General features: G+C 43.9%; 1 protein-coding gene across 4 annotated transcripts in view; it reads left to right on the forward strand.

Moving 5' to 3' along the window:
* Positions 1-219: 219 nt before the first annotated feature.
* Positions 220-21,891, forward strand: part of OGFRL1 (opioid growth factor receptor like 1) — a 33,581-nt gene continuing 11,909 nt past the window's right edge. The window contains exons 1-8 of one of the 4 annotated variants that reach the window (XR_004040105.3): positions 220-524; positions 5,080-5,166; positions 5,539-5,620; positions 8,367-8,445; positions 8,535-8,601; positions 8,706-8,851; positions 13,095-14,243; positions 18,165-20,391. Coding sequence is in view for 2 of the 4 variants with exons in the window: in XM_030859229.3 (XP_030715089.2) it covers positions 285-524; positions 5,080-5,166; positions 5,539-5,620; positions 8,367-8,445; positions 8,535-8,601; positions 8,706-8,851; positions 13,095-13,761 (1,368 nt within the window). In the remaining 2 variants the exon portion in view is untranslated. Of the gene's footprint in view, positions 525-5,079; positions 5,167-5,538; positions 5,621-8,366; positions 8,446-8,534; positions 8,602-8,705; positions 8,852-13,094; positions 20,392-21,891 lie in introns of those variants that run through there. The other 3 variants (XR_009558855.2, XM_030859229.3, XM_030859230.3) reach the window with 3 other exon arrangements.

Here is a 21,891-nt window from a genome sequence, read left to right on the forward strand (position 1 = left end):
CCCCGGGCACGTCCGAGGCCGAGGGAGGCGGGCCTTCCGGGGGGCAGAGCGGCGGGCGCGGCGCGCGGGGCCGGGGAGGCGGGAGCGATGGGCGGGCTCGGGCGCGGGCGGCGGTCCCGGGGCCGCGGGCTCCTCCCCGCCCTGCGCCCGCCGCTCGCCGCGCGCAGGCAGAGCGGGCTGGGCGCCGAGGTGCCGCCCAGCGCCCTGGCCGCGGCCCTGCCCGGGCCCTAGCGCCGCCGCAGCCGGAGTCCGGAGCCCCGCGCCCGCCCGCGCCCGTCTCTCCGATGGGCAACCTGCTCGGCGGGGTCGGCGTGCGCGAGCCCACCACCGTGGAGGACTGCGACTCCACCTGGCAGACGGACTCGGAGCCCGAGCCCGAGGAACCGGGGCCGGGCGGCGGCGAGGGCCCGGGGCGGGAGCCCGCGCAGCCCCCGGAGTCCCCGGAGCCCCCGGAGCGAGCCGGCGGCCGGCCCCGCGCCAGCCCCGCGCCCGACCGGGACGCCGAGGCGGCGGGCGCCGAGCAGGTACGCGGCCGGGGGGCCCTCGGGCCGGGATGGGGGGGACGTTGCCGGGAAGGGGGCAGCCCCGGGCGACTCCCCGCGCGCGGGGCCTGGGCGGGGGCTGAGCAGGGCGCCTCGTCCTCCCCCCGCCGTCCCGCTGCCCCGGGACCCAGGCCTGCGCGCGGCGGTCGCCCGGAGCCGTCCGCTGCCGGCCTGGGGCCTGAGCGCGGGCGCGACGAGGCGGTCCCTCCGGGCAGAACCCAACTTGGAGGGGTGTCTTCTCTGCCTCCGCAGACGGGTGATGGAAGGCGGGGTGGGAGGAACCTGCCTCAGAACAGAGGATTGTGAAAACCCATCTAGTGCGTGTTATTGGTTAAAACAACAACAACAACAACAACAACAACCCGGAATGAGGTGGGACTACGATGGAGCAGCGAGCCGTCTCCCTACGGCGGGAGTCCCCATCCAACGTTAAAACACCAGGGTTCCTATTCCAAGTCAGGCCTTCCAACCCAGGAGTTCAGGGCACGCTTCAAAATTCCTGTTTCACCCAGAAGACTTGTTGATCCAGCTGTGCTGAAGTCATTTGCCCACTACAATTCGGAGGAGGGGTTAGTAACGAGATAAATATCCCTTTTAACCTCTGATGGACTGAAAATAATCCAGAACACTTCAGAAGGAGGAGCTGCGTGGCCGAGCCTCTGAAGAAGTGTGCCTGGCGGAGCTCTGACAGGCTGGTGGTCCCGGGTCAGGCCCTCCTTCCCATCAGCCATGGGGGGATGAGGGTGGGAAGTGGAGCCCCAAATCTGATGTAACCATGGGCTCTTGGGTTGAGGAGAGGAATCAGCGGTATATTTTATAGGAAGGCTGCCTTCTACATCTTGACGTTCATTTCTTTTTGGGTCAGGAGGAAACAGTCTTAGTGCAAGCTCTGTGCTATCCAGGTCATTTCCATCAACTGCAGTTTTAGGGGTGGGGTGCGGTGGGAGTTCCTGTTTTGAGTCCCCACTTTAGAGAAAACTGAGGCTTAGTAGAAGCTTGCCCAAGATCATCCAGGGAGAGAGAGGTGCAAACCCAAGTACGCCTGTCACCAGCATCAGAACTTCGGACGTGCTGGAGTCGTGAATGTAACTCTGCCCCTTGCTGCTGGGTCATCTTGCCTTGGGAGCTCAACCTCAGGGAAGTATGAGACACTGTATTCCAGTGTTTTTCTCTCCCACTTGTCTCCAAATGAAGAAACCTTCTGAAGAAGTTTGGGATGTCAAAAAACACCCGCTCAGATTCAGTCCAACTCACCTGGTCCATCTATATAAAACAGTTTTATAATTAATGTTTCTATCAGTTAATTGCAACCCCAGTAAATGGTAAATGGCGCCAACCCTTCCTTTTCCCCTTGAATGATTAATTTTTCTTCTCTGTATCACCATGTAACTTCTACTTTTTATTTGTTTGTTTTTTGATGTAACTTCTACTTTTTAATGCTGCTTTTGACTGTCCACGTCTTCTGTTCCCTACACCCCACAGTCATTTGCAAGAACTACTGGAGCTACCTTTAAAGTCTATCCCAGACCGACTACTTCTTACCAGCTCCATTGCTGTATTCCTAGTCCAACTGAATAGCTGACAAACGACAGTGCCATTCACTGAGATAGGGAAGTCTAGGGGGAAAGCGGCATCTGAGGTTAGGTCAAGAATGCTCTTGGGTTTAATATCTTATGAGACAGCCAAGTGGAGTTGGTGAGTAGTTAATTACGAGTGGAGCCCCAGTCCAGGACTGGAGTCATCAGCATGTACGAGTGGAGGTATTGAAAGTCCTGGGAAGATACGGGGTCGTCAAGGAGCGTGAGAAATGTGGTCAAGCCTTGGGCACTCCTCCACTGAGAGCACGTGAGGAGGGGGAACCAGAGATGAGGCTGACCAGGGGCGACCGATGAGATGGGACGGAAACCAGGGCAGCTGTGGCAGGTGACAGTGTTTCAGGAAGGACAGGGCTTAGCTGGCCCCATGCTGCTGGGAGGTTGCCTGAGTTGAGCACCAAGAAGGATGCTCAGTGAGATGGAAATTTGTTAAGTGGCATTCACAAGAGTCGTTTGGTTGTGGATGGAAGCCTGGTTGGGTGGTAAATGGGAGAAGAGGAGATGGACGGGGACTCTGGGCAACTCTCCGGTGAGGCTTTACTGTGAAAGGGAGCAGATCTATGGATCTGTCATTCAGATGGGGTTTGGGTCAGTTCCAATTTGTGTAGGTTTTTTGTTTGTTTGTTTGTTTGTTTTGCGGTACGCGGGCCCCTCACCGCTGCGGCCCCTCCCGCCGCGGAGCACAGGCCCCGGACGCACAGCCCCAGCGGCCACGGCCCACGGACCCAGCCACTCCGTGGCATGCGGGATCCTCCCGGACCAGGGCACGAACCCACGCCCCCTGCATCGGCAGGCGGACCCCCAACCACTGCGCCACCAGGGAAGCCCTGTATGTTTGTTTTAAGATGAGAGATACTACAGCATGTTTGCTGAAGGAAATGACCCAGAAGACAGGGACAGGGCTTCCCTGGTGGCGCAGTTGTTGAGGGTCCGCCTGCCGTTGCAGGGGACACGGGTTCGTGCCCCGGTCCGGGAAGATCCCACGTGCCGCGGAGCGGCTGGGCGCGTGAGCCATGGCCGCTGAGCCTGCGCGTCCGGAGCCTGTGCTCCACAATGGGAGAGGCCACAGCAGTGAGGGGCCTGCGTACTGCAAAAAAACCCCCCAAAAAAGACAGGGACATTTTGGTGACACAGGAACTAGGAATAATATGTTAAGGAACAAAATCGGTGGCTGAGCAGGTGAAAGGGGGTGGAATAGAGAGACCAAAGGAGAGGGAAGTGGGGGGGGGGAGCAGGGACACTGCCTGCAGGTTGGCACATTTAGAGGATGGAGGAGGTGGGCGTTCCCGTGATAATCCTGGGAAATAGGCAGGGTGTGAGTCATTCTCCTCATTTCAAAGATGATCAAACTAGGATTCAGTTAAAAGCTTCACAAAGCAGCAGCAGAGTGAAGACTCAGCCCAAGTATCCTGACTCCCAGTTTGGGGCTGTTGAAATGACACCACGGTTTCTATAATGATCCTTCACATTTGGTGGAGCTGAAACTGATTCAGACCTAATTAGTTAGACTTGGAGCCCAGAGCCTGGGGTTCTCATTCTTCCGCTGTCGCTGGCCTCTGGGTGTTGGTGAAATTCTCCGAGCCTGCGTTACCTTGTTTCTAAGATGGAAGCACTCCTAACTGCCTGCCAGGTGTGTTATAAGAATCAAAGGAAATAATATATGTGCTTCGTACATGGAAAAGTGCTTTCTGTACACATGTCGGATGATGAGTCATGGGGTTGTAGCTCAGGCTAAATAGATTCAGAAACCTGCTAGGCAGAGCTATTTTGAAACGTGTGGCAAGGACCAGAACGTAAGCTTTGCCTCGCTTATGTAACGTGACAGAGTAGCCAGTGTTAAACACCAGCGAGTTTGGTAAGTACCTGTGTACTTGTAGTAATAGTGAGAATCACGCCACTTCAGAAACGTGTGAAAACTGCCTAGAGGATGCCAGTCTGTCAGCACATATGGGGGTGGGGGCTGAGGAGAAAAGGGGAGGGGCAAAGCTCTTAATGAATATTCAGACCTAAACTTTGTCATCTGTTTCATCATTGTCACCAGTCTTGTTGCCCTTCTGCGTGACACTGGACCCAAAGCACGTTCCTGCACGTTATAATAGTATTGATACATGGAGTTAGAGAATGCGAACTGATTATATTGACCTGTATCTTATATTTTCAAAATTATGTCATGGGACTGGGAGTTTGGTTTAGAATTTAAATAGTGTGAGTAAACTACCACATATAAGTTACTACAATGTAATGTGAAGTTCATTCCAATTGAGAGCTTTTATTGCTTTGTGTGTATATATTTGAAATTTTCTAGCTTTAATCACATTGTATTATCACTGAATTAATGGAAGGTTATTCATACCTTTGTGTACTTGTTATGGTGCTGTAAAGGGTGGAATTTAGAAAGCTATTTAGTTTGTGTTAAAAGCCCCCTTTCCTTGCATTAATATTACTTGACTTCCAAGTACAGCTAAACATTGCAAAATTAATGATAGTTTTCTTTGAGGAATTGATTTATTATCTTAACACTTTTTTTTTTAGTGTTATGTAAAGTATTCTAAAATAAGTCTGGTCAAAGAATCACTTGTGTAACCTCTGGTAAAATATAGGTCTCGAATTCATTTTAAGAATTCTAAGGTTTTCAGGTTTCTACTGGATACCGATCCATAACATTTGGCCTCTATAGGCTTTTGGCGAATAATAAAGTTTTTTATTTAGTGAAACACCTTAGGACAAATGTTATTGGCTTCCACTCAGGAAACGAGAATGCCAACAAATGTTGCTTGTAAGCATTATTAAGAGGACGTTTATAATATCCTTCATTTATCTGGACATCTTGACACTTTTCAGGCTTTCTTTATGGATGTTCATTATTTTAAGTTTGTTCTGGAAACTTCTTGGTGAAATTATCTTGCTTCAACACGTAAATGGAATTTCACTTTTTATTTTAGGAGGCTGATTCCACTGAAGTATCTGCCAAACCAAAGAGAAGTTTTTATGCTGCGAGGGATTTGTACAAATACCGACACCAGTACCCAGTAAGACTATAGAATTTTTTTTTCTAAAATGTAAAATATTTCCCTTCTGTTTTTGTTACTTTGTGGTGCCAGTGAGCAAATGTGCAAGGAAGGTCCTTGTGCCTTTTTTTTTTTTTTTTTTGCTATACGCGGGCCTCTCACTGTTTGTTGTGGCCTCTCCCGTTGCGGAGCACAGGCTCCAGATGCGCGGGCCCAGCGGCCATGGCTCACGGACCCAGCCGCTCTGCGGCATGTGGGATCCTCCCGGACCGGGGCACGAACCCGCGTCCCCTGCATCGGCAGGCGGACTCTCAACCACTGCGCCACCAGGGAAGCCCCTGTGCCTTTTTTTGTATGTCCATATGCTGGAGATTGACTTATTTTTTCCTTTAGCAGAACTTCAAAGATATCCGATATCAAAATGACTTGAGCAACCTTCGTTTTTATAAGAATAAAATTCCATTTAAGCCTGATGGTGAGTAATCCGCTCCCTTGGTAAAAAGCAAACTTTAAATAGTAGTACCGCTAGTCATTCTTTGTTCATTCCATGGTCAGTGCATTCATTGTTCATTGACTGGCTTTGCTCTGCCCTGCGGTCCACTGTGTCCCCAGAGTCCTAGACCCTTGACCTGTGAGCATCTGCTCAGCAGGTTCTGGGGGAGTAACTTGAGGATTAGCCATCCTTCCCACCACCTGTTTACAGTGGCGACTACTATCTGAAAGGTAGTGGGGGCCATTTTTGTGAGAGGAAAAGAGATTTTGAGAACCATAGAATATTAGATTATTAAGGACCCATAAGGGAGATCAAATTCAGTTTCCTCACTTTAAAGATGAAGTTGCTGGGTCTTGATGACCGACTTGATCATAGACTTGATCATAGACTTGGATCTGGGCTCCAGAGTTCGGTGTTCTTTTCACTGTGCCAAACCCGGAAAATCTTTGGAACATAATTGAAAGGTGGTTGTTTTTCTATTAGAATAATCTTTCCTGTCGATTTTCAGATTCAAGGTCAGGGAGCTAGAGCAGCCCCAGTTCAGCGTTCCAGCATCCCAGGGAGGGAACTGCACACACTGTAGATCTCCACGCAGCTCTGTCAGACATACTGGCCCTCCTCCACACTCTACAGTTGCCCTCCCAGGATCTTTCCTAGACCTTTAGTGAGAGGGTGCAGTCTCCGTGGTGATACGCATGACTCACCCAGGCACCAGGCCGTGGTTCGCGGTGGGCGTCCTCATTTTATCCAGGTCAAACCAGAAAGCTGGCTGCTCCCCGTCCGTAGAGCCCTTATCTCTGTGAGATGACCAGATGGCCCTGGCCGCTGCTCTTCACTCTCAGTGGAAACCCAGCCAAATCTCCAGCAGCGTGAGTCAGGGGACGAGGGTCATGGATTGCAAAGCTCTCCGAGTGGCAGGACCTTGCAGTCTTTGATGAGCTAACTGGCTGAAGAATATCTAAGGAATTCCCTATATTTGTGCACTGGCAGACGCACCAGTTGGAAATTAGGATGTAAGAACATTGCTGCAATGGCCAGATCCCCTTATCTTTAGTTGATTTCTGGTGTCCCAGAAGTCTGCCCTGTTTTGGAAGGAGCCCTCTGGATAAAAATGCCCTGTTGTATTGACTAATGGTAGAAAGGTACTGCTTTATTTACTAGTTGAAATAGTATTAATTAAATTAGTTAGTTTTTTAGGATGTGGAGTAAGAAAACCTTTTGAAGAAATGCAATGATAGATAGGTAATTTGACTCTGATGTGAATTTAAACAATTTTTCCCAAAGGAATGCCTTCAAAATATTAAAAACATTGAACATAGAGATAATGACAGTATTTAACTCAATTATTTTTATGTTTCTAACAGTGAATTTATTTTTGAGGTGGTAATTTAGAGCGATAACTTAAAGCAATGCATTAATTTTTTGTAATCTTTATCACAAAAGTTATTTGGAAACCTTGTAAGACTGGTGGAGGTCAGAAGTTTTAGCTAAGGTCACATAAAATGTTATTCTAGTTTATTATATAAATTACATCAACTCTCACTTTCCTTCCCAGTATGTGTGAACGCGCACACACGCACACACACACACACACACACCACGCTTGTCAGTAAGCATAAGGCTGCAATGATGTATGTTACTTATTAAGTAGGAGGAGGGATAGATGGAAGGGGAAACAAATGGGAAATTATGGAGGTAAATGGCTTCAACATGCTGATGATTAAAAAACAGCCTTTTACCAAAAACCCTGAGTGTGGACCTCTAGTACAAACTGGTGATCTCTGGAGGAAACGAGAAGGAGATGAGTTACGTCTAGAAAGATATTAGGTTGTTGTGTCTTTTCCTATAAAATTGACTAAGTGGCCGCACAGTCAGTTGTGACTAGACAGATTTGGGAAGCAGAGGATTTTGCCGTGATAAGTTCCTATAGGAGAAGAACTGGATGTGGTGAAGAAGAGGGCTTACGTTTCAGAACCAGAAAGACCTGTGTTCTACTCCTGGTTTTGTTAATGTGTGACTGAGCAAATCACACCATGTCCTCAGTGGTAAAGCGGGGCTGGTGACGCTGGTTTGAGACAGTGCTGGGTGGATTCAGCGGGCTGGCTACACCCTATGTAATCCCGGCCCCCGCCGCTAGGAGTCGCTTACCACCATTTCCTTTCCCTTTTCTCTCCTCCCTTTCCTCCTTTTCCCTGCTTCTCTCCTTTCTCTTCTTCCCATCTTTGTCTCCTTCCCATCTTTTTGCCTGGCATACATTTCATTTTTATTTGATCTAGTATTTCAAGAACTCTATGGCCCTCCAGGGCAGGGGTTGGCCAACTTTCTCTGTACAGAGCCAGAGAGTAAATATCCTCAGCTTTGTGGGCCACGCAATCTCTGTTGCAACTACTCAACTACCCTGTTATGATAGAAAATACGTGAATGGATGTGCCTGGCTGTGTTCCAATAAAGCTTTATTTATAAAACAGATGGCAGGCCATAGGTTGCCAGCCTCTGCTTTAGAGTAACTGTCCAGTAGCGCTTTCTCCGATCTGAGGTGCCATAAATTTGTTTTTAGAATTAGACTTATTACATAGCAGAGTATATGGCATAGGGTATTCATCTTACACAAGCATTGTTGTTGTGTGCTGTCGTTAAGTTTTAACATAAGGCTTAAGCGATTCAGTCTTAAAATGCCTCCAACAATGTTTTACACGTCTGGTTCGTGTTCTAAATCTTTACTCTTTAGGTGTTTACATTGAAGAAGTTCTCAGTAAGTGGAAAGGAGATTACGAGAAGCTGGAATACAGCCATACCTACATCCAATGGTCAGTCGTGTGCTCTGTCTCGCACCTGTTTCATCATGTGTGTCTCCCAGGCAACATTAATGTAAAAATATTATTTTTCTAAAACGTAGGCTTTTCCCCCTGAGAGAACAAGGCTTGAACTTTTACGCTAAAGAACTAACTACGTATGAAATTGAGGTAAGGCCAGCTCATTTCATTTGGTGTGAATTAGCCAAATTATATTGCCGTTCGATGGCCCTGATAAGTCCGAGTCACCCAGCTGACTTTTCTTTTTTCATTAGGAATTCAAGAAAACAAAAGAGGCCATTAGAAGATTCCTCTTGGCTTATAAAATGATGCTGGAATTTTTTGGAATAAAACTGATAGATAAAACTGGAAATGTTGCTCGGGCTGTTAACTGGCAGGAAAGGTTTCAGCACCTGAACGAGTAAGTAAAGCCCCGCAGTGCAACCCCGGGCGGGCGTGGTGTTTTCCCCGGGTCGGAATTCTCTATGGCTCGTAGAACAAGCAACAGATGGGCTCGGGAATTTGCATTCAAAAGCTCGTCTGAGATGCACTTCATTCCTGTTCTGTATTCTAAAGCAAAACAAAGTAGCAGCCAAACAAGAATGACATTCCAGGTAGAAAGGCGGCTGCTCGGTTTCAGAGCTGTTTCTTCCTGAAGCATCTCCGCTGCCCCCAGCCAAGTGTGGCCTCGCCCCCTCTTTACCCCACGTTGCTTGACCTTTGCGGTTGTTGTTTGTGGACACTTTTCCAGACCCATCCCCTAGGTTGTGAGATTCTGCTAGCTCAGCACGCTTCCCAGGCACAGTGCTTTCTTAGATTAAATCCATGAATTAAGCCTATGACATATACAAATCATTTCATAAGACTGACAGGTACTCATACATTTTACTAAGAAAGAGGGAAAATTAGAATCTTCGCCATTTAGGTCAAAACCAGAAGCCCATTTTTGGTTAATAAAGCCAAACACCTGGAAGAAAATTTTACCAGTTTATTTGGAATTGATTTGCTATATTCTTTTTTCTTTTTCTTTTTTTTTGCGGTACGCGGGCCTCTCACTGTTGTGGCCTCTCCCGTTGCGGAGCACAGGCTCCGGACGCACAGGCTCAGCGGCCATGGCTCACCGGCCCAGCCATTCCACGGCATGTGGGATCCCCCCGGACCGGGACACGAACCCGTGTCCCCTGCATCGGCAGGCGGACTCCCAACCACTGCGCCACCAGGGAAGCCCTGCTATATTCTTTTGCTTGGATATTTATAACTTTCATTAACACATATGCCCAAAGTTGTTTTTTTTTTATTATTATTTTCTTTGCATGCAAACTGGCTTTTTTTTCTTTTTAATTATAGGGTGGCTTATGAGCACTGGACTATAAAACCAACTTTAAACATTTTTAGCACATTGTAATTAGCTGAACTGGGCAGGTACTAAGAGAAAAACAAAATTAAAACTAACCTAAGAAATTTTTCTTTGCCCCAAACAGAATTTTTTGCATTGCTTAACTAAATTTTTTGTGCTTTCCTAGAACTTTTATCTTGCTTGTGTAAAATGAGTATGAGTACAATATTAATGTTTAAGCCTTCCGTTTACTTTATTAGTCATAATCAACGCTGTTAAAATGGTAGCTTGCACTAAAACACGCAGGATATGGGCATAAAGCATTATGATCTTGACGAGAAGACCCATTAACTCATAACTCAAGTTCACTTTGATTTCTGTAGAGCACTTATAGCAGAAGTATATATGCCTCTGCCTAGGCGATGCAGGTAGCTATCTCTGGACAGAGTCTCTAAGCACTTATGTCAGACTGTCACAGAAGGCTGTGTGCAAGCAGCCTGTTGACATGAAGGCTGGCAGAAGGCAGCCTTTGAAGAGGATCTGGTAGCATCTCATCTTCCATGTACCCACGACTATCGTTTTAGAGAATTTCCACCTGGTTTTGGTCAGAATAGCAATCATACTTAGTAAATGTTTGTTGAATGAATAATGAGGAACAAAACAGGTTTGTCTGCCTAAATCCTCCTTGGGGTTTTATTGTCAGGTCCTCAGATTAGTAGCTGGAAGCCGCCCTTCCGAAGGCTGTCGTTGAGTGATGTCCTAGCTTGGTGTGGGGAGGGGAGCCTGACCCCTACTGCCCCATGCTGCTCCCTTTCCACCATCATTTTTCCTTTCCGTGGGTATTGCTTACAGCTTCTACTTGTGTTTTAAGCTGAATAACATCTTGAGTTTTTCACAGTAAGCAGGGAACTCAATACATTTCTCGTAGCCTAGCGGATAAAAACTGTTGAATGAAAATCAAGTGAAATAAAGTTTAGTGAACAAGTGACCATGACTAAAAGAGGTAAAACATTTTCAAACAGGAGAGTGCAGACATATAGACCAATCACGAAGATGGACTTCCAATTTTATTTGTAATCACCTTGGATTACGGAGCTGTATTTTAGACCCTGGAATCCCCTCTCCCTTTTACTTTCTGTCTCCTGGTTCTTGGCTTTTGTGTGTCCTTTCCTCGCTAACCTGCTCTTCCTGACAGCTTCAGCCCTTCTTACTACCCTTACCGCTGTCTGGAAGCCCAGCTTCTCTCTTTGATCTGCTACGCGACCCCAAAGTCTACTCACAACTCTAGGAGTGTGGGGTGTTTTTTTTGTATTTCTTTGTGACATTTATTTCAAATCATACTGAAACACCCGATTTCTTTCTTGTATAATTTTGTTCTATAATCCGGATCTCCATTCTCTTTAACCCAAGTGTTTGTCCTTTTCTACTGTTATGTAAACTTTTTAATTGGAGAACGTGTTGATACAGATAAGTGTACACAGAAATTTTATCTTGGTCATTCATCCTGGACTGGATATGTGAAACTGAGCTGCTTGCAAATATAGTAAATTTTGTTGTGTCGTGTAACTCTTCTTTGGGATTTTTAAAGGAAAACATTCTTCTGCTTTTCCATATCTCTCTTTCTCATAGACTCATGAAGCAGATGTTGGGATTTTTACCACCAAGTTTTTAGAGTATGCAAACTCTACATTGGATCAGTCTTGCTGATAAAGACATTGTCTTAACTTCACTCAAATTTGTATTGTCTCAAAAGACTGGTACTTCCTAACTATTAAAAAATACAGATTCATAAGACTGAAATGTATCTGTGCTACATTGTACCCTTTGGCCTTCAAAGAGTCGAATAGTAAGAGAACACTATTTTGGTAAACATCCAGGAGGCTGGAGACAATGAAAACTGCTGGACTTGTCATTTCTAGCGTCTGGTGAGCCCACATCATTAAGGGTTTAGTTTTGTCCAAACTAACTCTCTTCTTAAAATATAAGGCCATGGAGCCACGCCCTTCCGTCCCTCAAATAATTCAGTATCCTCTTCCATGCTTCCCAAATAAGTTGCTGGTTATTCCTAAGTGAATACCAAGCACTTGTGGAAGCCAAGGCAGGAATATGCGATGCTTGTCTGAAGTTCAGTGTCTGAGGTATAGACAGGTTTGGGGAAGTGAGGAATAAGTTGTGCAATATTGGGTGAGTAACTAACCCGGGCTGGCGATGACACACATGATTAACACATGGACCTGAAGGTTCCCTTAGGGTGCAGCCAGGTATTTGTAATAAAGCAACTCTTGGGCTGAGTGAGGTAGGGGGGCAAGATTATGAATCGTGACAAAATAGGTTTGGAAAGTTTTCATCTGCTAATGGCTTTAGTTTTGGGACAAGAAAAGAAAGATGTTAGTGCAATCTGGGGAAAGAGGAGTCTTTGCAGTCAATGCCATTAGAAGTAAACTTTTAAATTCTGTGGTAGGGAAAGAGGAGGTGAGAGAGAGGCCACAGACGGAAGAGAATGAGGTGATTAAGGTGGGATAGGTACACATAAGGTAGTCCTTAGTACCAAATCTGAATAATACCAATACCAATAATTATACTGATGTTAAATAGTGCCTGAAATTTATTGAGTTCCACATGCTCTGCATATATGTCAGCTAATTTGATGCTTACAAGTGCAGTGAGGTGTGGGCCCTTCCCCCACGTTAAAGATGAGGGTACTTGAGCCTTAGGGGTGCCGTGATCTCATGTAGCTGTTGGTGGCACGGCTAGGGTGTGAATTCGGTTCTGACTCCAAAGCCTATACTCTTTGCTCTGCTAAATAAGTCACTTCTGCCTCCTTTGTCGGAATTGTTCCAGCAAGGTAGAACGGTTTCTGCTGCTTTCCTTCTGAGTTGCTTGATATGGTGGGTTCTGCTGGCCCGCTGACCCTGTAAGTCGTACATTCGGCTGGTAACCAATGCTCGGCACTGTTTACCTGTGACAGGTACGATACGTTTGTGTAGTAGATAGTCATCCTCAGTGTATTTAACAAACAAACAGCCATTCGACATCCATGGGAATACATTGAAAATCTAAATGTTTTTCAAGTACAAAGAACTAAAGGAAAAAGGAGAATTTATTTTATGCATTGGAGTTTTACATAGATTGGCGTTACACTGAGGTACAGGGTTTTCACATCTTGTTTTATTCTTCTTAGCGGTGTCTACTACGACTTTTAGCCAAGTCATTACAAGGCATGTTTTCCCAGCTTACCCTTCCATCAGAAATAGTTTCCCAGTGGTTTTTATGGCCCTGCTTTCCGCCACCTAATTTTCCTCCTTTGTTGTATTCAATCCTCTTCCAGGTCTCAGCACAACTATTTAAGGATCACTCGTATTCTGAAAAGCCTCGGCGAGCTTGGATATGAAAGTTTTAAATCTCCTCTTGTAAAATTTATCCTTCATGAGGCTCTTGTGGAAAATACCATCCCCAACATTAAACAGAGCGCCCTGGAGTACTTCGTGTACACAATTAGAGACAGAAGGGAAAGGAGAAGACTCCTGCGCTTCGCCCAGAAACATTACACGCCCTCGGAGAATTTTATCTGGGGACCACCCAGGAGGGAACAGCCCGAGGGCAGCAAAGCCCCGAAGACCCCCGCCCCGCCCACCTCGGGGCATCACAGCCAGACGTCTATGCACAAAAAACCCAAGGACTCCAAAAATCCCTCTGCAGCTGGGCGTGTAAATAGCAAAGCTGCCGAAGACAAAAAAGTGACACCTAGGGAGCCGGAGGAGGAGACAGACTGGCCCAGCTCTGAGGCCGGCAGCAAGGCTGCCAAGTCCGGAGACCCAGAGAGAGAGGGTGATGCCGACAATTCCGGTCCTCAACCAGAAGAGACAATTGCGCATGCGCTGGAGAAAAAGGAGAGTGCGTCTCCCTCTGAAAAAGATGAAGAGCGTGAAAACCGTAACAAGGACTGTGAGAGTCCCGGAGAGACAGGTTCCCACGATGACGCACTCTTACAGTGAATTATCAGGAAGCCCACAGACCCGTGTGGGTGAGGAACAGAGGCCACGTTTCGGAGGGTAGCCGGCTGTTGGTGATCTCTGTTGTAAGCATTCAGTTGTCACTTGGTTTTGATTTTGGATGACAGTGAATTTAATATTTAACCAGAAGTCTGAAGACAGGACCCAATTCATGAATGCATTCTGTAACACTTTGGGGACGTGAGTTTTCGAATCCAGTACACAACAATTACTTTTAAATTCTTTTCAGTGTATCTGGAAATAACCATGTAGTCTTCGATACAGCAAATAAATTCTTTGGAGTGACTCCGCTCTACATGAAGAAAATCAAGTGGATAATTTCGTTAGGTTGCCACCCCTTTGCCCGTTTTATGGATTCCTTTGTTTTTAAGCTGCGAGAAAGAATTTGGTCTTCTCAGATGTATTCGGAAGAAATTGGGAGTCTTTTCATTACAGCACCTCAGCATGCTTATTTTTAGTTTCTGGTAAGTGGGATGGATGTTCTTGGGGAGATATACTTGCCCCTCCCCGTTTGTCGGTCCTGCTGTTTTTCCTCTTCCCCTCTCCGTTCTCTCCCTCGTTGGCCACTTGTGTCGGCGGGCACGCGCATTTCTAGTGTACATTCGGATGATCTACTACAGTGACGTTTACGTGGCGTAGAGGGAACTGTCGGCTGTATTATTTCAAGAATTTGTTTAAAATAATAAAAATGGTTTTCTGTGTTAAGTGCTTAAAAACAAATTTCGATGCAAAAGTCCAAGAAGAGAATTTTGCCTTCTGTGGCTGTTCTGTACAAATTTGGTGCTTGTTTCTGAATGCAAATGACTAAAGAATTAAAAAATAAGAAAGGAAATTACTCGTTTTCAAAAGGCACGCATCTGGCACTGGCAACAAGGCAGTGGTCCCTAAAATCATGAATATCTCAGTGTTATGTAGACTATGACATTAATATGGCTTAGTCCACAGTATATCTTTAGAAAAAATATAATCTGCTGCGTCTCTAAGTTGTCAAAGCTCAAAATTGAGAACAGACTGGACATCCCATATATTCACTTTTAGTAAGCACTGAATGTGTTAATATTGGGTAAGAGCAAATAACTTTCTTGCTTATACTATTATTACTAATTATTACACATTCGAAAACAAGTCAAACACTGTGGTGAGAACTTCAGAGCATACGTACACATATAGTGAAAGCAATTCACAGAAAAAATTTTTTTTCACTTCATTTCATTTAGAAAGGAATTGGCTTTTGTGTGTTTCTTAGGCCCTTAAGGGAAGTTCTATTCACTTTAACCCTCAGAGAATTTTTACTATGTCCTATTTTTAAATCACATTATGTCATCTTCTGTTACCTTTATTGACCAGAGGATTTTTAGCAGAGGGTTTCTAGAAAATAGACACACAAGTAGTATGCTTTAGAAGGGTTACATTGCCCTGAAGTTTACATGAAACAGCATTGTTGCTCAAATCTGACTTATTTTATATGAATGTTAGTAACGCTCATGTTATATATTGTATTCCAATAAATATAGAATATTTTTTCACTATCATTTCTCATAATATGACAGTTTTTGCTTTCTACTGTTTTGTGAGGTGAGCATTAGGATTTGGGGAAACCATTCTGCTTTTGCATTTCAATTTCTGTGTTTTTTCACATGGACCCTCTAATGGCCCCATCGAGCTCAATAAACAGTTCTACAGCTTAGGACATGAGAGTAGGTTGTCACATTGGGCTGAACTGTAGGAATATGATTCATTTGAAATACCTTACCAATTTTGCATACATGATAAAGTGTTCACACCACTTTCTAAGTGCATAATGTTAAAATTTTGCGACCAGATATTAAAATATTAATAAGTGGACAGATACTAAAAGAAATGGGTATAATCTAAATCACTTAGAAACTAATAGTATATCAGAACGCTTAGAAGTAAAAATGTTTCATTCAATAATTTAACTTTTAGCGTATTCCTAATTAGGGGTTTGATTAGATTGTACTGTTTAATTTGAGAATATTTAGTCTCAAGGGAAAACTGCCTGGCTTCCACTTAAAACAGTGGCCTTTTTCTACCATGTTGTTTTGAAATGCATACTCACGTGAAACAGTATGAGTCCTACGCATAATCTGTAAATAACTTATGAGAGAATTCTTCAGTGGAAACAAGTGAGAGGATGGCATTCCTTTTGCAGATAAAAATTATGAACGTCTAGAGTTTTTTTCTATTAAGAATACTCTGTACATTCAATAGTTTTACAATAAGATCTGTAGGTGTGTCTTTAGGTGTGTGTGTTACGACATGAAACAGCCCTCTGGGTTTGACTGTGATGTTTTGTATTTTTAAGAACTACCATGTGCTTGCAGAAACTAAGAAGCTGTTATCAAAATGCAGTGGAGCATGGCCAAATGACTAGAAACTTTATTGAATTTTTGTGAATATATAGACTTTATCATTGTACCATGGACTGTGAATATACTAAGTATTGGCTATTGATAAAATACTAATTTGCATTTCAGGCAAATAGATGTTACACCGCTTGGTTAGTCTAGTATATTTCTAATATTTTGTGCTTTCATATCCCAAAGGAGATGATATATGTGAAAATATTTTGAAATACTGTAAAGTGATATATAATGACAAGATATATTTCTGTAGAGAAAAAGTTTATAACGTTAAGAGTATTGTACCATTATACATCCTCATGCTCAATTTCATAAGAAACTGAAAAGAATCATGACAGAACTGAAAATATGTCTGCTTTCTCTAAGTCATGTCCAGTTCTCAGTTCAAAAATTATTTGGTATAGTTTTATTTTGGATTTTAGTTTTGAGAAACAACCATTTTCAGTTTCAAGGAGAAAACAAAACTTATGACTCTGGAGTTACCAGAGAAGTTCTAAGATATTTTGCTAAGTATTAAAAATATAAAGATTGTGTTTAGAAATTACCTACTTTGTTTCTAGTTTTTACACTTTAACCTGACAGAAGGAATGCTCTGGTGAAAAAGGAAAAATATTGTAGTACAGTATTACTTTTGAGTTACTCTCTAAAAAATCATTTTAGAAAGTAAACTTCCTTATCAAGTTGTCCAAAACTGGTTGAACTGATGGAGAGGGAATATTTGTTTAATTGTTTCAAGTTAAATTTCCCAGGTTTATAGTAGAGTTATGGTTGAGTGTATAATCTACTGAGTAACTAAATCAAGCCAGTTTCTTTGTCTTTCTATAATTGAGGCTCTTCTAAAAGCTTTATTTTCTAACCTGAGAAAAGAAGGGCGTTCTTGATCTTGCTTGATTGTAATTGCATCTGTGGGTCTCTCAAGTTTATTTGGGGTGAGTGGGGACTCTTTGTTATAGGAGTAGTTTTGAAGATTTCTATTTTGTTTCCCACTTAAAAAGTTCCAATTTTCTTTTCCTTTGGGGTATATCCATTAAGTGTAAGGTAGGCTGAAGTTAGACAAGCAAGAATCATTTCAAATGTAGGTGCAGTTGTAGAAAATGATGGCCTGGGTCAGCTGGATCTGGAAAATTAGGGGTGTACAAAGGGTTGACTTCTTTCAATTTAGAATTCTTTAGTGTTTATTCCATGAGCATATTTGTTGAGTAATCTCTAGGGTGACAGTGAGTACACCCTGCCTCTTTGCCTGTTCCAGCCCACCCAGCAGACTGTGCTTAGGGACAGACCACGTTTTAGAAATTCCTTATTACCGAAGTTAATAATAGAATAATATAGTTATAAATATGAATGCCTGGAGGTGTCCAGATGTGCCTTAACTAATGTAAATGCTTTTCATTCAGAAGTTTAAATTTTTACTTCATTATGAAATCTTGCCATGAGAAACATTCCAAACCGTGAAGATCAGTTCATTTAATGAAATTTACTTTCGTGCTTTTTCATTTTGGAGACATTTCCATTTGTATCAGTAACATCAGTTCAAAAGGAAGTGTACTAGCCACAGTGTTCAAAAATGTGTTACATTTGAGAAAGAAGTAAGATCTTACAGCAGAAAGATTAACTTCATTGTTACATTTATTTATGCTTCTGCCTAATTTTGCTACACCCTGTAATTTTCATTGTAAACATCTCTCAGTTACTACAGGTAATATTAATCTGTGTTTTACTTTTGCTTTTAGATACAGAGGGATGTAGAGAATGGAATTCTATTAGAGAAATGATTTAAAAGTTTAATTCCAGTAGATAGTTGGAGGAATCTGAAATTAATTTGGACTTTTATGCTGTAGTTTTATTAGAAACATTTAAACAGTACTTGTTCTTGCTTTTTCCCTAGATTAGAGAGAATGTTTTTTGTCATCTTCTGCTTTTTCCCTCATCTGTTGAGAAGTTTATTGTTTTAGTTACTTGTGGGAAATAACTTCTTAATATGTTTGTTTCCTTGAATTAAAGTGTTCACGTGGAGGATACAATTAACTGCTTCGTTTTATGGCCCAAACTCTTGCCTGGAGGTTGAGTTCAGAGATGGGGAGGTGGCTGAGAACCAGAGTGGGCGTCCTGGTGAAGGGGCACGTACACTGGGCTGCATCCTCTCCAGTAGAGGAGGGTTCTCCGGAGCCTCCCCTGGATGCCGAGGGTGTCGGACCCCGTGATCGCTGTTTTCTGAGGAAGGTGGGCCACCTTGGACTTCATACACAGTTTCACTGGGTATCAATTTTCATAAAATACCTGTTATAATTCATTCGTCACCATTTTGCAGTTGTTTAGGAAATTGTGAGCAGTTGGATACCTGCTATGTAAATTACAGCTGAATCTTTCTATCTCGGGAAACATTGAAATACCAGTTCTGCCTACCCCTCTCGCCAGTTCAAAACTTCTGATTTCCATCAAAAATTATTTGGGGTTGTTCTTTCAGAGGTCTCTATATAAAATTCTCCATAAAATGATTTAGTGTAAAGACGAAGTGAAAGGGAAAAGGCACCAGTGCGCACTTGTTATGCTGAGAGACCTTTTTTAGACAAATCAGAAACCTTATATATTTTAATATGAAAAATATGTTGAAGCTATAAAGTTTATCATATTTTTGTTTTTAAGTTATAATGGAGTTTGTGGAACCGTTACATTAACTAGAGAGATTCGTTGTGTAATAAGCTTTGGTCCTAAGAAGTGTCCAAGGTCTGCAGTCATTGGTCAGATGAACACCTTTTTCAGTGCTGGTGGGTTTAGTTTCACGTGGAGAAGAGGAAAATAACAATCGAAACAAAAAATTAGAAACAGTCACTAGAAACTCACTATAGAAATAAAGATGTAACTGACTGTAGGTTTGTGGAGTGCCAGAATTTACTGGAATGAGGAACAGATGAGGATGCAGAAGCCTTACGGTGGGAACGTGCTCGGTGTTATCCGTGCCAGGGAGATCTGGACTGGTGTGAATGGGAAGCAATGCCATTCATGCTCGCATTTTCAGCCTGGATTCCGCTTACTCCACAGTAGATGGAAACCTTTCACAGACTGAGAGAAATAATCACATGATGCGCCACCAGGTTGAATTCCTCTGCCCGTGGTTCTACTGACAGGAAGTTAAGTGGAGGCAGTGGCTGCAGAGACGGGAAGGAGGTCCCGCGCTAGGCTGTTTCTAACCATGTGACTGTACCCCACGCCGGGAGAGCGATGGCGTCTTCCTCGTGTGGCACCACCGTTAAGAGCAACAAACCAGAGCAAGGGTTTGACAAGCGTTTTGTTCTTTGTCCTTTTTTGCTTTTGTTTTTGTTTTGCGGTACGCGGGCCTCTCACTGTTGTGGCCTCTCCCGTTGCGGAGCACAGGCTCGGGACGCGCAGGCTCAGCGGCCATGGCTCACGGGGCCCAGCCGCTCCGCGGCATGTGGGATCTTCCCGTACGAAGGGGGCACGAACCCGCGCCCCCTGCATCGGCAGGCGGACTCTCAACCACTGCGCCACCAGGGAAGCCCTGTCGTTTTTATAAGAAAGTTGTTTCCGTGTTTCCCAAGTGAGCTGTCCACTCCTCTTCCGTGTTACCTAAGAAGATAGACGGCCAACTGGGTCCAGTCACCGCTTCAACCGGGAAACTATTGTGTCCTTTGTATGTTGAGTATTTCAGGAAAATGGGTAGATTCTTAGAAAGATGTGTGCTTTCCTTCCTGCATGAGTGCTGCCTCTCCAGCAGCCGTGGGCCTTCTCTGTGCTCTGTCATCTCCTGCAGGATGAATTACAGAACGCCGTGCACGTCTGTGCACACCAATACCATGTGTATGTGGTAGGAGCTGTAACCAGTTTCTGGATCTGTATGGTACTATGAAACACTTATTTTATAATCCTGTAACTGTATGGCAGTGTTATGCCAGAAAATGTATAAAGTGCAGTAGTGTCTGTTGTTTACTGCTGTATTTAAAAATATCGTTTCTGAATCTATATACTTAGAGTTCTGTTATTTTTAATAACTATTGCCAAATATACATCCTGTAAAACGACCAAAAGCCACTTCATCTTACTTAACATTTTAGCATTATGCTGATTTTGCATGATTAAAATATTTTTAAAGAGCTGGAACAAATGACTTTGCTGTTTTTCTATGATTAGACTTTTTTTATGGTTATGGTATGAGATCAACATTATTTCCCTTTTATCCCCTAAAATAAATATTGTATTTTGAAGAGTGAAATCTTATTTACATAGGCAGTTATTTTTGTCGGGAGATTTTGGAGGGCAGATCACACGTGTAAGTACCTGGATGTTTACTGTTCTCTCTTTTTTTCACTTTAATGCAGAGTTTTAAAAGTATATTTAATATAGATGACTGAAAATGAATAACTCATGGAGGGGACAGATTTTTTTTCACTTAATAGAGCTAGTCTTCTAACAACAATTTTTTGATTAAGAAAAATGCAGCTGTGCGATGCAATTGAGGACGTCGCTCGAGATGCCGCAGGACAGCGGGGATGAAGGTGAGGAAGAGCATCACGTTGGAGCTTGCCTGCGCTGACCTGTAGAGGCGGGAAAAGAGCGTATGAAAGAACTAAGAACAAACTAGTAAGAGTCAGAATGAAATCACATCGTGCATAATTGAGAAACTCAGAGAGAGAGAGGGAACAAACCACAGCCATGGTGGCGAGCAAGCATGATTTTAACTGCAGCCTTTGGGATGAGCTGTTTAGGGAGAGAGCAACGCACACAAGCAATTATCGTCCTAAGGGAAGAACGGACACATTCTGGTAACAGAAAATAGAGATGTTTGCTTTTCCCCAAGGGTCAAATGTCAGAAGGCAACCTAAGACCTTAAAAAGATGGAGATTCTCAGTAGAGTGAAAAAAGCAGGACTGAGTCTACATTTCTTTAAGAATGTAAGATCTAAATAATACGGGAGACAGTTCGCAGAAGAGATTTAAAACACGTTCCTTATTTTAAGCCTCAAGTGGATGCAGAGAAGGCCAGCTGGTGTTCCAGGGGTGGCAGGAAATCCCAGCCTGGAGAAAAGTGTCAACGGTCAGGGCGGCCTCTCGTGGGTGAGTTTAGGCTCCGTGATTGTGACTGACTAAGGAGTTGGGCTGATTACAGGGAACGTGAAAGGATGATCCTTCCCCTTGGGATTACCCCCGTGAATATGTGGGATTAATTGGAAGAGCGTTTTAAAAATAGGTTATTCACAAGAGAGATTAGCGCGCCAGCGTGGATCTGACTTTACTAAGGAAGGCTGGGTTTACTAATTTTGCTATAATAGTTAGCGTGCCACTATTTTTATAACCTTAATGTATGTTCAGCACTACCGAGGAATATACAAATATGTTCTTCTCAAATGGTGTGTAACATATTTTGTTGTGATTGAAATAGCTTGTTTGTTCTACTCTCAGCTTGAGAAAAGGAAGAGGGTAGAGGAGGAAAGAATAAACAGAGAAGTGGTGGTTGATGTGAACCAAGGGAGCCCTGGTGGCTCACCTTAGGACCCAGAGGGTGTCTGAGATCCCCGAGTGGATGATTTCACTGTTGCCAGGAAGAGAGTTTCAAGAAAAATCCCTGAAGGAGGAAAAAGTAAGGGCAAAGAAGGGTTTTGTCTAACCGGGGAGAGCTGGCTTGGAGGCCAGGTGGACTTGGGTCCATGTGGCAACATGGTCACTTACAGTTGGCTGTGTGGCTTTGGGTGAGTCACGTAAGTTCTCAGGGTCTC

Source organism: Globicephala melas, chromosome 14, assembly GCF_963455315.2.
Source record: "Globicephala melas chromosome 14, mGloMel1.2, whole genome shotgun sequence".
NCBI classification, from domain to species: Eukaryota; Metazoa; Chordata; class Mammalia; order Artiodactyla; family Delphinidae; genus Globicephala; species Globicephala melas.